The sequence below is a fragment of the Chaetura pelagica genome, unplaced genomic scaffold (assembly GCF_000747805.2).
Source record: "Chaetura pelagica isolate M959 unplaced genomic scaffold, ChaPel_1.0 scaffold485, whole genome shotgun sequence".
Lineage (NCBI taxonomy): Eukaryota > Metazoa > Chordata > Aves > Apodiformes > Apodidae > Chaetura > Chaetura pelagica.
In genome coordinates, this window is record NW_009953315.1 from 481,043 (window position 1) to 497,250 (window position 16,208).

Here is a 16,208-nt window from a genome sequence, read left to right on the forward strand (position 1 = left end):
CCACTAGGATGTGTTTCGGGTAGATGGTGGGCAGTGAACAGAAGGAGAGCTGGGCTGAAGTCTCAGGAACGTTCAGGTTTTCCCCTTCTCTTGGCAGCTGTCTTGTGATGCAGTTATGCTAACAGGGCGAGGGGGAGACAAGGTATGGTTAAACTCTCAGAAAAAAAACATAAATAGCGGAACGATGAGTGAACAAACCACTAATATTTTTGCTCATTTTTTCCTCGTTAGCTATGACAGGGGGTCCACGTTCAACGTGTTTGTGGGAAAAGGTCAACTTATTGCTGGGATGGACCAAGCTCTGGTCGGCATGTGCGTGAACGAGCGGCGGTTCGTGAAGATCCCCCCGCAGCTCGCCTACGGGAGTGAGGGCGTCTGTAAGTGTGGCACGGGGCTGGTGAACAGCTGGTTGTGCAGGTGACTGAGCAGAGCAGGGAGAAAGAGGAGTCGCAGGAGAGAAGGGTAGAAATTGCAAGTAGGGAATTTCTGAGAGGTTTTTCCCTTTCTTCGGGGCGTTTGTTAAGCCTGCAGCCCAGCTAATCGCTCCAGGCTCCCTCCGCGTGTGGAAGGAAGAGCTGTTGGCTATAGGGGACCGTCAGCAAATGATCCTTACTACTGAAGTTAACTATTTATTTCTACCTACCTCACTGTTAAATAGTTGTGTCTTGACATTGCAGCGCTGCACAAGGTCTTGTCAGTGCCAAAAGCAGCTTTGATCTGCAGACTCAGAGGCAACAAATGCTAAATCAAGAGCAGTTTGCCTGATGGACGTATTTGATAACAGTTCATGTTGCCAGATTCTACCTTCCCTTATGGAACTGCAAGACTGACAAGGGGACAGGGGGATGTAAGCACAAAAAGGAGTAAGTTGTACATCATGGATTTTGTTCAGGGAATGCGTAGATTGGTTCCCATTTCGCTGGTGTCTTGTAGAAAAAGGGAAATAAGACTGATTGTGGTTTTTTTTGGTTTTGCAGCTGGTGTGATACCCCCCAATGCTGTGCTCCATTTTGATGTCCTTCTGATCGATCTCTGGAACTCGGAGGACGAAGTGCAGATTCAGACTTACTTCAAACCTGGCAAATGTCCTCGGACAGTCCAGGTGTCTGACTTTGTACGATACCATTACAATGGAACATTCTTAGATGGGACCCTGTTTGATTCAAGGTACACAGCTGGGTTGTGTGTCTTTGTGTCTTTTAATAGGTATCTGATGTCACTGTAAGCCATCATTTCCTCCCCCTTCACTGGTATAACAATTAATGCTAATTGCCCAGAAAGACAAGAAATGAAATATAGCATCATGTAAGTGTCTGTAATTTATGCAGAGATTACAGGGCAGCAGTACTTACTTAAATCAATAAAACAGTTTGTTATTTCTGCATGAGCATTACCAGCCCAGATTCTTAATTAAAAAAAAAAAGTCATTCCCTATATCTATATTACTGTTTATTGCAGTCAGTTGATAGTTTTTACAACCACAGCAGCAGAGCTGTTCAAGTTAGGTACAAGCTTTCTAAACTAAGCAGTATGTGGTGAAATTGAGCTCCTAACGCTTTCATTCTGAGATTTTAAGTTTACAGCATCTGTATGTCATCAAAGTTCTGTGGACAAGGATGCTTTAATAACAGCTGCCATTATTTTTGTGAGCCACTTTTCAAAACCTCTGTTAGGTTCCTGAAATAGCCAAGCACTCTGGAAAACCCTACCCAGCCAGCCCTTGATAAATCAAGGAGCAATATCTGAAGCAGCAGGTTGTGAGTTATACTGTGCGTAGCATGTGGCTTTTGAAGGTGAATATTGTTCTTTCCTGTGGCTGTCTGATGGTTGATTATGGGGTATTTTGTTTGGGCTTTCTTTTTCATTTTTAGCCATAATCGGATGCGCACTTACGATACCTATGTGGGAATTGGATGGCTGATTCCTGGTATGGACCAGGGCCTCTTGGGAATGTGCGTAGGAGAGAAGCGCATTATCACAATACCACCTTTCCTGGCATACGGAGAAGAAGGAGATGGTAAATGTCAATATTTTGTTCCCCCCCAAGTTGTCCATATTTAAAAGAAACCTTGTACCTTGTATTTTGCATGTATGGGCAGCATTATTACCCATTTTAGACAGAAGGAGTACAGTGATGGAAAGAGAGGTTAAAAATGTATTATGTACCAGATTAGACTGGTTAGAAAGTAAAAGATTAAAAATAATGAATGAAATTACTATCTAGTAGCTCCAAAAGATGGAAGTCAGATGACTGCGGAATTCTTTCAATGACTGCCACAGAGAGCAGGGAAGTTTTTACAAAAGAAAAATGTATTTTTAGTTCCAGTTTTATGCTCTTTTTTTGGCAACTAATGCCTACGTGATAAATACAAGATGGATTCATTGTCCTATGAGACTGTATTCAGCCTGCAGGTCATACATACTGGGTTACATGTTAAATGAGAGGGCAGTTAGGTATAGTTAGTGGTGCTTTTCTCAATTAGAATAGAATCATACAATAGAATGTGTGGGGTTGGAAGTGACCTCTAAAGGTCATCTAGTCCAGTCCCCCCCTGCAGTGCACAGGGACCTTTTTGACTAGATCAGGTTGCTTAGAGCCTGGTCAAGACTGACCTTGAATGTCTCGAGGGATGGGGCCTCGACCACATCTCTGGGTAAGCTGTGCCAGTGACCCACCACCCTCATTGTAAAAAACTTCTTCCTAATGTCTAATCTAAATCTACCCTGCTCTATTTTAAGACCATTGCCCATCATCTTATTGCTACACACCCTTGTAAACAGTGCCTCCCCAACTTTCCTGTAGGCCCCCTTCAGGTACTGGAAGGCTGGTATAAGGTCTCCCCAGAGCCTTCTCCTCTCCAGGCTGAACAACCCCAACTCTCTTAGCCTGTCTTCATAGGAGAGGTGCTCCAGCCCTCTGATCATTTTTATTGCCCTTGTCTGGACTCGCTCCAACAGGTCCATGCCCTCTTGTGTTGAAGGCTCCAGAGCTGGACACAGCACTCCAGGAGGGTCTTGCAAGAGTAGCATAGAGGGGCAGAATCACCTCCCTTGACCTGCTGGCCACACTTCCTTTGATGCAGCCCAGGATGCAATTGGCCCTCTGGGCTGCAAGTGCACATTGTTTGTTTGTGTCCAACTTTCTCTCCACCAGTACCCTAAGTGCTTTTCTTTAGGGCTGCTCTCTCTCACATCATCCCCCAGCCTGTCTTGGTAACGAGGATTGCTCCTACCCAGGTGTATGACCTTGCTCTTGGCCTTGTTGAACCTCATGAGGTTCACACAGGCCCACTTCTCTAGCTTGTCCAGGTCCTTCTGGATAGCATCCTGTCCCTCTGGCCTGTTGATCGCACCAGTCAGCTTGGTGTCATTGGCAAAGCTGCTGAGGATGCCCTTGATCCCACTGTCTATATTGTTGATGTGACAGTGTCCTTGTACTATTCCCAAGACACCAGTCCCTACTTGAGCTGCTTGTGCAGTTCTTTCCTGCCTTTTAGTTTGGCCAGCAGCAGTTCTTGACTCAGCTATGCTTATTTCTTCCCTTCCTTACTTGATTTCTTGCATCTGGGGATTGAGATCTCTTGTGCTCTATGGAGAGCATCCTTAAAGATCTGCCAGCTCTGTTCTGCTCCATTGTCCCCAAAGACTGTTTCCCAGGGGGTCCTACTGACTAACTCCTTGACGAGCTGGAAGTTTGCTTTCCTAAAATTCAGAATCCTGACCATACTCCTCCTCTGACTCATATCCCTGGGAACTGTGAACTCCACCAGTGTGTGGTCACTGCAGCCCAGGCTGCCTCCAGTCTTGACATCCCTGATGAGCTCATCTGCATTGGTGACCATCAGGTCCAGTGTCACATCCCCTTGGGTAGGGCTGGCTATTTTCTGGCTTAAACTCCTTCTCTGCTCTAATGTTTAAGGATGTGTCTGTGGTGTACAAAGTTTCATACCCCTTCCATGACTTCATTACCATTGACTGTGATAGCTGTCTCAGTGGATAACAAAAGTTTGTGGAGTTATGTGTTAAAATTTTGCCAGGATCTTGAGCTCAATAGTTCTCAGTCAAATCAACTTGCACTATAATTTGTGTGTAGATGGAAGGGGACCTTTTCACTGGGATACTTCATTTACCCTTCTTCAGCTTCCACTGTATGTTGTCCTGTTTTGATATTAACAGAATGGTAAGGGCAGATGCTCCACATTTGTAGTCCAGGGGTTATTTTATGTGCTTCCATGAAGTGTGTTGGAAATACTGGTAGACTGAGTGGTGCAGCTCAGGTGGACCTGGTGTATATTGGCTAAGATGGGATGTTGCTGAAGAGGCTGTTTTTTTTTCAGTGAGGCACTGCCATCACAATAGGGCCTGAATGGAATAATTCAGTCAGAGAATTGAGTAGCAAACCCACACATGAAAGAGAAAAAGAGTGACTAGAAGCAGACTGTGGGTGGGGAGGTCATATTTAAGCTCCCTGTAGCTATTTCTTCCCAATTTTCTGCTCTGACACTTCCGTAGGTAAGGAGATCCCCGGCCAAGCTTCCCTCGTCTTTGATGTGGTTTTGCTAGATCTCCATAACCCTAAAGATGGTATCAGTATTGAGAACCAGCAGGTGCCTGAGTCTTGTGAGCGGAGAAGCCAGACGGGAGACTTTCTTCGATACCATTACAATGGCACCCTCTTGGATGGCACGTTGTTTGATTCCAGGTAACCAGCCCCCTACAAACCCCGTTTCCAATCCGACTCATCCGTCAAGCCTGTAAAATACCCGAAGCCAATTCTTTGCCTTTCCTTCCTTTTTGAATTTTTTTGAGTGGAGATGCAAGTCTTCCCTTCTTAAAAAACTCGATAGAAACCGTTCCAATGTGGAAAGGAAGACAAAAGGTCTGTGTTATGTCGCCATCTAGGGGTGGTGATGGACCTGCTGAAGCTGCGTGGGTTTGAGACACTATGGAATTCATCTGCCAAGCAGATAACACTGCAGAAGAGATAAAAGAAACGTGATTCCCATTTTATGAATTGCGAGTCAGTGTGCCAGGGGCTAGTTAGAGGTTAATCTCAAGACAGTCTCTCCGTTTGTACTAGAAAGCTGTTTGCAGTTTGAAGGCCTAGGACTGTCAAGACTGAATTCAGCAGCAGGGTTTCTGTGACAGAGGAAGAGAGACTGCTTTCACATCAGATTCAAAACTCTCTATGGGCCTCATGGACAGAATGAAATAATGAATAATGCCCTTGTAACTTTCTGTCACTTTTGTTTGCTCTTTAATGAGCAGTACTTCACTTTTCCACTCCAGCTTTCAGGACAGCTGACACAAGTAGCTAAAAAGAGTTGAAAGTGAGCCACTATAAAATCTTTTACAAAATAAACTAATTAATATTTTTTTTTTCATGCTTCTATGTCTGCTGCAAGCTGAAGATCAGGATCAGTTTGCAAACATTAGCTGAATAGTATGCCATTTGTGCTGCTTCCCATAGGCAAGAGTCAGGGAATTGTATCTCAGGTAATTGAATTGAGGTGCAGTAACATTCAGAATTAATCTTGACCTCCCCATTCAGCTGCCCAGCCTGGTGGGAGGATAAAAAACAGGAGACCTGCATCAGCAGCCATCACTGTTGACCTTTCATTTATAGCTTACGAAAACTTGTAAGTTAAGAACTTACAGCTTATTCACACTCCACCTGCCCAGAATCTTTCTTTTTTTGAGATGTAAATTAGTATTGTCTGTAAAAATGAAATTATTTGAATTTTTGAAAGTGGCTGTAGTGTTTATATTAGGGTTTTTGTCAATAAATAGTAATAAATGCTTCACTGACATCATTCTAAAGTGGTGACAGTTGTTAGAGGGCTTAATAGAGTGTTGTATCCTGGCTTCCTGCAGAATTTACAATAAGGGCCAGTATTTAACAAGTATTTATGAAATAACAGCAGCTAAGAATAGCTACTGAAAGCCTTGGAGATGGCCAGGAAAAAAATTCTCACTAGAAGAGGGAGCATGCCAAAAGCACTGCAAATGGCTGGGGTCGAGAGCTCTAATAATATTTTCTTTCATTTTTATTTTTACCTCTGCAATACTCAGTTGCAGAACTGCCCTTGAGCAGCTCAGCCAGGGCTGGCTGGACTTAGAGCAGTTGAATAAACCTCTGAAATACATCAGTGTCTGTGCTGGTCTTGCTCTTTCAATTTCAACCTTTTTTGCCTTCCCTTCCTTGGGTTGTGCCTTCATGTAGCACGCCTTGAAGAAAGGCAGAAGACAGACACATCCCTGTAATAAATATAATTGGTTGTTGTAGGCTTTTTCATTCTATCATTAGGTGTTGAAGCAGATTCTTCAACCTATGTATAAGTGATTGGCATAGTTTGGAAGAGAGGAATAATATTGGTACTGTTTTGTTGTCATGACTCATTTTAATGCTGTGCCTCCCAGGATAACCTATTTATCCCACCTCCTGCTTGCAGTAGTTGGACTACATAGCTGTGGTTGTAAAATCAGACAGTGGAAGGGTGTCTCATGAAAATGAATGTAAACCTTATCTAGTTGATAAGCACTTACTAGAGTCAGGGCAGAGGAAAATTAAAAGGAGAAAACAATTATATTTTTTTTTTCAGTTACGTATCAAAATATGTTTTCTGTTCACTCTAAAATGCATAAATAGGTGAGACTTTCTTTTAGTATATAGCAGAAATGCATTTGGGAATAAGCTGTTCCCTAGCCAGGGTCCCAGTACTGGTTAACAAATGACACACACGCATCACTGACCAATGACACTTGGTGGCCTAGAGTCATTGAATGTGGTGAACATGGTGCCTCTCAGGTGCTAGTTCATGACCCTGTGTTTGTCTGTATCTGGTTGAAGAGTTGTGTTGTAGACAATCTCTTGCAAGATTCTCTCTACACATTTTCCTTAGCTATTCCCGAAATCGTACATACGACACCTATGTTGGGAAAGGTTATGTGATTGCTGGCATGGATGAAGGTTTGCTGGGTGTATGCACTGGTGAGAAAAGGAGAATAATCATCCCCCCTCATCTTGGATATGGAGAAGAAGGAAGAGGTGAGCTTGACTTTTCATTCCAATCTTCCATAGTTAATGAATTTGCTTTTATTGCTCAGTGCACCTGTGTGTAGTTCCATTTTTTTGGCATTTGAAAGGCTTATTAATTAGTTCATTATTTTGTGGGCATGCACCTGACAGGGTGACACCCAGAATTTCAAAATTATTTTAATTAGCTAAATAGGTAGGACAACAAGAATGCAGAACAAGCTCACATGTAATTGGTGGCCTGAAATAATTTGGATAATTAGTGTTTCAGGCAGCCTGGTACTTGGTGACCTGAACTCATTTGGATAATCAGGCTGGTACTTGGATGCCAGGAGCTCTGAAGTGTGAGATCATCCTACCTGTGTGTCTTAACAGGCTCTGTGTGCTGAAGGAATTAATTGTGTGAAGTTTTCTTCCTGGTTCCTTCCACAGCCACAGGTTTTGTGGACTCCTGAGCCACATCTGTAAATGGTGGATGCACATAGCAGCAAAATTCTGTCTATGTGTAACATACAATTAGGATTCCCTTGGGAAAACTCATTAAGACCTAAAAAGATAGCTGTGAGGGGTTCAATATAATAACCCTTCTAGCTGGTCGTGGTTTTATGGCTGGTGTTTCAAAAGGTACCTCCTGGGACGTTATTTGGAAAAAAACAGACTTAGGAGAAAATCCCCTCTACTAGGAATGCACATACAATGCTGTTGATTTGGGAATTAGACTCATCTACCAAAAAACCCATTCCTGGGCCTGGGTGTGTCTGTCAGTCTGATGATGTGATTGCAGGTCATGCTGGAGAGAAGTTGCTGTCGTGGCCTTCTAAAAACATAAATCCTTTTAGACATAATGGCATCCTTTGAAGCATGAAAAGTCCTAAGAGAATTTTGATGATCAATAATGAATTGGTACATGAAACACGAACTGGTTATTTAGGATGGCCACAGGAAATATATGGTTATTGCTTCATTTCTGCATAATTTTCAAATTCAGAATAATGGAATTTTTTTTCCTTCACTATTGACCCAAGTGCGTGTTTAGTGCTTTTCTGCTGGTTTTCTTTCTTACATTGGATGCAGCTGACATCTGTTGCATACAGAGGAGTTGTAATCCTTTCATTCTGAATGAGAGGGGCAAAATGACTTGGTAGCAGACACACTGGGAATATATATTCCTACAGGGTGCAGTACCTGGTCAGCATGAGCCTGTTTGTGTACTATTTCTTTCTCTACTTGCCTGATTTGTTTCCGATTTAGGAAAGATTCCAGGATCTGCAGTGCTGGTCTTTGACATCCACGTGGTTGACTTCCACAACCCCTCAGATTCAGTCAGCATTACTGTTAATTACAAACCTTCCAATTGCACCGTCCTGAGTAAGAAGGGAGATTACTTGAAGTATCACTACAACGCCTCGCTCCTGGATGGGACTTTGCTAGACTCGACGTAAGTGTGTCACTTAGTAGAGAAAAAGTCCCTAGCAGCTGTGAAAGCTGAGTGGTTTGCCTGCAAAGCAGGCTGGCAGGGACTACAAATTTTATCTTTTAAGTGAATTTATGTAGAATGTGTTTGTATGTCTGCCTGTCTAAGATATATAGGAGGAGGAAAAGAAAAAGGCAATCTGTCATAGCATAATGAGAGAACTGGGAACAAAGAGGCTTGTAGGAGGGTGTTGGAGAAGAACATAAACACTACAAGTGTAGTGATGCAACAGGTTGTCTCTGTGGCAGTTTGTTTAAATGGGCTAGTTTGGGTGTCTGGGCCAGTCAGACCAGCATGAGACAGGGCTCTGAGTGAACAAACTACCCAGGTGTATTCAGCTCTTTGGGTAGGGTTTGCACTCTGTGCCAATTCAGTGCTCCCGAGAGACTTCTGGTACTCAGTGTAGTCTTGTTAAAGCTAGCTTGAGGAAATGGTCACTGCCACATCTATACCACACATGGGTGCTGGTTCTCTTCTATTCTAGTGTTGCTTTAAGTGTCCTCATGGAGAAACTATCAGAGTGCTTGATTGCGACTGTGATTATAATGTTCCTCCTCCCTGTTGCCAGCAGGTTTATCAGGGGAGCAGAGATTGCTGCAGTCTGTCTCATATAGAACTAAAGTGAGCCCATCATACTGTTCACTGCAGCTACAAGAATATTTCTGCTAGCTATTTTCTGCCTTCATCTTTTGGATAATGCACGTCATCTAAAGATTATTTTCTTTTTGGAAGGGAAGTTGGGAAAAGCTATTTTTAAACATGTTATAAATAAGATAGAAGCAGCTCATAGTTTTCACAGCGTACACAGTAGCCTGCAGAGCTGAGAAGCTGCCTTATGTTGAAGCACATGATGTGATGTTGTAGGCAAGTATGTATGCAATAATGCATTTAGATTCAAAACACCTTTTATATGGTAGGAATGCTCAATTCCCATTTCGTAGCAGGAACCAAGGGATGTCAAAACTGTTATATTCAAAGCAGTTTATAGAGAATCAAAGTTCATGAATCTCATGCTCCTAATTTTAAGGCTGACCTCCTAGCCACCAAACTGTTTTCTTTCCAAATAATACTGAGTTGTACAAGCATGTCCTGCCAAGCCAAATAACCAAAGAAAGGAGACTGACAAAACAAAGGGTTCTGCTGCTGTGACACACAGTGAGTGAAAAGTCTTAACACTGCACACTCTGCTTTTAGAATCACAACTCGGGTTTAGCTTCTGGGGTTTTAACTCATTACAATTTCTAATTTTAGAAATGAGCCACCAACAGCAAGGTATAATTAAAAATATTATAGTGTTAAGTAGCAGCAGTAGTAGTATACTTCCAAGCAATTTTGGTTAAGTGATTGCTATGTTGTAGTGATTGATTTCATGAAAAGACTTGCTACCTTGAGAACAGCTTCAGGTAACTGCTTGGTAGAACAGAGCATTAGGCATAAAGATAATTTTTTGGCAATGACAGGATATACTAACTGGAAACTGCTGTTTCTGTGGTGATTTTGAACAACAGACACACTCTGCTGTATGTTGAGATGTTTTGTTTTTTCTTCCCCTCCAGACACAGCCTGGGCAAGACTTACAACATAGTTCTGGGATCTGGGCAGGTGGTGATAGGGATGGACATGGGCCTTCAGGACATGTGTGTCGGGGAACGACGAACAGTTGTTATTCCACCTCATCTTGGTTATGGAGAAGATGGAGTTGGTAAGTGAGTGAAAGCTACTGCACGTCCACTTAGCATCTCTCGAGTAATTGAAACATGAATGTGCATGTTTTGTTACTTGCTGTGCCTGAGGACATAGGGTGAGTGTCTCTTACCTGCTTGAATGAGATTTTTTAAAGAAGTTTTTAATTCCATGATTTTAGCCAACCCCCCATTTCCAATGAAAGGAACATACTGTCTGTGTTGTCTTTTAAGTCATACTCTTACTATGGGCAATATAAAGACCATTCCAGAACAAAAGGGAACACATGCCCCCAGTAATGCTGCTTTGTCAAAATGGAAAGCTCCAGGCACTCTGGTGTTGCAGAGTAATGTAAACACTGTTCTCTGGGATAGGGAATTGGGTCCTCCTGCTTGGACATGTGACGTGTTGTTCAGGAAACAAAACTAAAGGGGACTGTTAAGCACTAATATGTTAGAAATTGAAAGAAAACTCAAAATTCAGAAACTACATAAACTGAACATAAGATGTGAAACAGTTTGCTGGTGCTGTCCAGACCCCAACACCAATACATTTAAGGCAGGTTGCTCTGTTTTAGAGCATTGAGGCTTATACATTTTTAATAACAACAATAACAAAAGGAACAATATAGAAGTGATGAGAAATCTCATCTCCCAGTATGTGTGGTTGTTACTGGTCTTCTGAGTTAAAAGACATGACAGAATGGAGTCTACTGGGAGATTGCCAAGATCAACACAGTTTGGTATGTATGGAAACAGTTGCACAAGTTGCAGTGTTTTTTGAGTAGCTCCAGAAGAGTTTGTATTTTATAAAGACTGCCTGTCAGGCATCACCTGCCCAACTTAATTGTAGAATCAACTTGTGATAAGAGATGAAGAAGTGTTTTCACTTGTACCTGTCTTCCATAAAAAATTATTACTATTATGTATGCACCTTCTTATCCTATTCTATACAATTGTATAGTTATATATAATAAATCAAAAATTTCCTCATAATATAAAAAATGTGCTGTGTTCAAAAACATTATAAACAATACCTGTCATAGGCATGTGCCACCATTCAAATTGCATTCCATGTACATGACCTGCAATTGGCATGAGTGTTAGTGTTTTGGTATAAAACCAGATATCTGAAGAGACTGCTCGTTTGCTACTGGGCAAAAGTTAGAGGTGATCTCAGTTTTCCTTTTCTGGAATAAATTAAACTCCTTTCATGCCCTCATTGAGGTAACATCCCAAGCTGTTGGGACACTGTTCAGTCTCTCAGTAGTGCTTTGATACACAGTGTGTTGGCAGGCTAGAGGAGAATTGTTTAATTCCCACAGTTTTACCTGGGGAATGGATGCAGTTTTATTCTGAAGGTTGCCTTTATGTTTTGATCCTTTCTGAACTGAACAGGAAGATTTGTTGGGATTGGGTTCTTGGGGCTTGGGGATCACTGTAGGGAGCCTGTTGGATCAGGAAGAGAAATGTAATTATGGATTAAAAGGAAATACACTCTTAAATGTAAGTGAGGATAAATACCTCTGTTTGCCATTTGTTGTGACAGAAGGAGAAGTGCCTGGGAGTGCTGTATTAGTTTTTGACATTGAACTGCTGGAACTGGTGTCTGGCTTGCCTGAAGGATACATGTTTGTATGGAATGGGGAAGTCTCTCCCAATCTTTTTGAAGAAATAGACCAGAATCATGATGGAGAGGTTCTTTTGGAAGAGGTAAGCTGAGGCAGTGAAAACACTTGCAGTAGTTTTCTCCTATCACCATCACCAAGATGTTTTCTCCTACCAGCGTCAACTCAGATGTTGCAGAATGGGGTCTTTCCTCCCTCTCTCCCCTTTTCTTCCCTCTGTCCCCCCTCTTTTTTTCCTTTCCTCCTCTCTTCTCAGAGTGGTTGTTGTGAAGTTAACAGGAAAGCAAGTTGTCAGTTAAAACATGCTTATTTACCTTTAGAGATGGAGCCAGAAAGAAATCTAAGAATGGCCATACTACATAAGACAATTTACTATTGGCTGCCCTACTGAGGTTAACAACAGATAACTTAGGGCATAGGATGCAGCCTTCAGTGTCTGTTGAGTGGAGGTTTATGGTGAGTTTCTGAGCCAAAGCTGAGGCTGCAGCAGTGCATCCAGGAAATATATAATCACTTCTGGAGCCTGGCAGTGCCTGTGGCTACTCCTTCAGTGGGTGAATTGTGTGCTGTGTAAGCAAGTCTCCTCCTCCTTGCTTGCTTTTAAAATCTGCAGTGTGAGAATGTCATTAGGTGCTCTGATTGAAATCCACTTGCCTGTGCCACACCATCTCTCGTAATAAACCCCTCCGTTTTCTTCTGCATTTTCTCTTAACCAAGTTCTATTTTTTTCACTCTCTTCTTTATCACTTTTCTCTATCCTATTTTCTGTCCTTGCTGTCCTTGGAGTAGTGCTGCCTGCAGCTCTGAGGGTGCAGGCCGTGGACCTATGGAACAGCATGAGATGCCTTCCAGCATTTTAACAAGCCAATGGGGTAAAATCAAAATCTCATTTTCCCCTCTTCCTAACACTCTCTTCCACCTCTTTGTTTTCCTTCTTTCTCCATCTTCTCTCTTATGTTGACCTCCTCTTCTGTCCTTGCAGGTAAGAAAAGACCTTTTATCAGTCTAGAGAATGAGTGAGGTGGGATGTGACTGTTGATATCCACATCCTTCTGGGTCACCTAGCAAGGAGCAGGAGAAGCCAAGAAACGAGGAGAGGATGCTTGGCCTAAAAGGTGTAAATGGAAGTCAGAAATAGCTTTCATTGCTGGAGCTTATTCAATGGGTAGCATCAGAGATGTAACAGTAATTGAAAAAGTTGTGTTTGACTGTGGATTTCCTGGTTTTGGCAAGACAGCAGGATGACTTCCAGATGTTGTCTAATCACCTTGAATAACTTCATCATGAGTAGAAGGAAAAGGATTTCTAGGGACAACTAACTTTGTAACCTTCCCCACCATGGAATCAAGCAGAAGTCAGAATGCCTGAAGCTACTTTAACAAATCGTATGGTATCCTGATACTTAAAGGCTCTCTTCTGTGTTTCATTCTTTTTTCTTGTGTGTTGTTTCTTGTGAGGTGCAGGTGGATGTCTGTTTTACAGTGTGAGTTTCTTGTATCAGCATGCAAAATTAAACCCTATCTCTCAATTTAGATCTTTTCTAATGTCGGTCTCTGTTCAACTCATCTTCCCCGTAAATTATGAAAAAGAACTTACTTTGTTACGGGTCCAGGACCTGCTGCAATAAGTTGAGCTCCACAAAGAGTGATTTAACCTCATGTCAGTCCTAATTAGTGCAATTTGGATTGTAAGCTATGTAGGATAGTAGCAGTGTACTTTTATGTACACTTAATCACTAAAAAGCTAAATAGTCAACAACAAATAAAAGGTACTTTTTAAAATTCTGCAGTTTTAAGTGGCTGTTTGACTGTGAGCTGTTTTCTCCTCCTTTCCCTCCACCTAGTTTTCAGAGTACATTCAAGCACAAGTCGATTCTGGCAAAGGAAAACTGGCTCCTGGTTTTGATTTTGAAAAGATTGTTAAAAATATGTTCACCAACCAAGACCGGGATGGAAATGGTAAAGTTACTGCTGAAGAATTTAAGTTGAAAGACCAGGAGGCCAAAGAGGAACATGATGAACTGTAAAGCTAAGAGAAGAGAAAAAAAAAAGAGTCCTGAGTTGACCTACCCTTTGAAAGTGTGTACTGGAAGAGGTTTCAGCAAGCATGTTTCTGAAAGGTCAGCACTCAGACAGCCTGTGTCTGCCTGTGCCTGTGTGCTGGTAGGCTGTTAAAACAGGAAGAGATTTTCAGCTGGAATTGTTAGGGATATCTGAAAAAAGTGTTAAGTGCCTCCAGATAGGATGTTTAAATGGATAAAGAGTCTACTGCCATATGTGCTGTTGTGAACCACGTGGTCTGTTTTTATGCTAAAGATTGGAGGTTGCCATTGAACAATACACAGTCACTTGGATGGTTGGATGGATGGTAGGGGGGGAAAAATGACTGAGTGCTTGTAAAAGTATTTTAAAACAACCTTCTGTATCCAAAATATTTCTGCAGGGTAACAAACTAGGTAGTATTCCCCATTAAAATAACCTGTAAAAATGGTCAGACATTGAGCCCAGTCCCTTTCAGAAAGCACGAGCAGTCTGTCCACTAACTGAACAAACTCCTACAAATATTTGCCAGCAGGAGCTCTGATTTGCAAATTCAGAACATGCAAATGATAGCTGTGCCATTCCAAAATTTCTGGAAGCTGTGAATTAAATATGACAGGCCTAGAATTGTAACTGTTTATGTGTTGGGTTTTTACCTTAGGAAATAAGTTTGCTACTATCTCTATCATATTTAATTAATAACCTTGACTCTTCTTGCTGACCTGGTGAAACACTGTTCTGACCAGTGATTCCCAAACCTTATTAGTTGCAACCTTATTTATAGTTTTGTTAGATTTTAAATATTAGTATTATGGGGTCCAAATACTGTCATGAATAGCAGGTACAACTGATTTTGTGTTGGGCTTCTGCCTCCTATTTTGGGAATTGTTACACTAAGGAATAAGTACTTAGAGCTTATACAGCAGAGCAGTCTGGCATGGCTAACAAACAAAAAGACAGTGATAGAATCAAGAAATAGACCCATATGTTTATGCTTGCAAAATGTTCTGGCCTATCTCTCAAAACACAAAATCAGCCCTGGGAGAGCTGTTTAGATTATATGAACTCCTGAGACAATCACCCATTAGATTTAGAAATGAAATACATGAAATACACTGAACAGACAGACCTGTTTTTTGGGAAGGCTGTGGGATCCCCTCTCAGCACACTAGATGTAAAGAGCACAAATACATATAGTGAGACACTGTTGAAGACAAGGGAGTTGTGCTTCCAATTATATGCTGTGTGACTGGTTTCTTGCTTTTCTTGATCTGTACACATGGGTTGTAAGCCCCCTGAGATGCTCTTCTTAAAAACTGGCCTTTCAATTGGATGAAAATGTTTTGTATTGGTTTTTAATACAGTTGTTATAGAAAGTGCAGTGAAATATTTTTTTTGAGTTCGATACCATTAAATGTTGGATAACTGATCTTTTTGTTAAATAAAATTTTGATCAACTACAGCTACTAAAGTTGCTTGTTGTTTTTTTTTTCTTCTGACATTTTGAGGGGTGGGGAATCTGAGTAGAAGCAAATACTCTTCTGTAGCACTTTTCTAGCACACATAGAGGGCTTATCCTGAGCACGTTCAATATTGCTATTGATTTTTAGGAAAAATATTTTAAATTGAGATTGTTTGATTCAAAATTATGCAGAATAATAAACAACAACAATACAAAAAAATACTATAGTACTTTACATGGGTGAAGTCATTCTTTGGATTCCCTAAATTACCCAATCTGTGTTAGTGTGGCACCTGGGAGGATGATAGTTCACTCAGCTGGGAATGCCAAGTATCTTGTTGAAAGGAAAATATTTTATGTAAGAAACCTTTCATTCCCAAAGCTAGTGGAAGCAAACTCACTGGGCTTTGCATCTGAGGTTTAGTGTTTTCACTTCATCTGTAGCTCCAAAACCACATCTATTGCATGTAAAACACTGGAAGTCTGGTCTAGTTTGGGGTTGATGTAATAGTGGCCCTTTATGCCAGATGTAAGAGGATAGCACTTGTAATCCAAAAGTTTATGACTGGAATGGCTCCTTAGAAGCAGTATTATCTTGTGAAAGCAACTTTCTTAGAAGACTGTTGCACCAAGTTTTCTCCTTTCTTTTATTTGGAAGTAGGTTGCTGGCTTGTTGCTGTGCTTCAAATGCACCAATTGCTTCTGCATGCTTATGGAGCTGAGATGAGGAGCTGGAAGCGAGTGATTGAGTGTTGCCAGAAGCTGTTCTCCATGTGGAAACAACACCTTACTCTCTTCCAACATACCCCAAAACTCAACTGTGTCTTCTGTGTATCCAGAATTTTTTTTTCAGAGAAAATCTTAGCGAATGGCTCTTTCTGCAGAGA

At 41.5% G+C, this 16,208-nt stretch overlaps 1 protein-coding gene across 1 annotated transcript; it reads left to right on the forward strand.

The window, feature by feature from the left end:
- Positions 1 to 235: 235 nt before the first annotated feature.
- Positions 236 to 14,059, forward strand: FKBP9 (FK506 binding protein 9, 63 kDa). The gene is made up of 9 exons (XM_009998090.1): positions 236 to 377; positions 978 to 1,167; positions 1,872 to 2,017; positions 4,513 to 4,702; positions 6,903 to 7,048; positions 8,288 to 8,474; positions 10,067 to 10,212; positions 11,742 to 11,905; positions 13,664 to 14,059. Exons 1-9 carry the CDS (start codon positions 290 to 292, stop codon positions 13,844 to 13,846), a joined length of 1,440 nt encoding a protein of 479 aa, XP_009996392.1. The 5' UTR covers positions 236 to 289; the 3' UTR covers positions 13,847 to 14,059.
- The last annotated feature ends 2,149 nt before the right edge of the window (positions 14,060 to 16,208 follow it).

Coding starts and splice junctions, on each gene's coding strand:
- FKBP9 (XM_009998090.1), top strand. CDS start 290: ATGGACCAAGCTCTGGTCGGCATGTGCGTGAACGAGCGGCGGTTCGTG. Junction 2,018..4,512: donor ATACGGAGAAGAAGGAGATG/GTAAATGTCAAT, acceptor ACACTTCCGTAG/GTAAGGAGATCCCCGGCCAA. Junction 11,906..13,663: donor GAGAGGTTCTTTTGGAAGAG/GTAAGCTGAGGC, acceptor CCCTCCACCTAG/TTTTCAGAGTACATTCAAGC.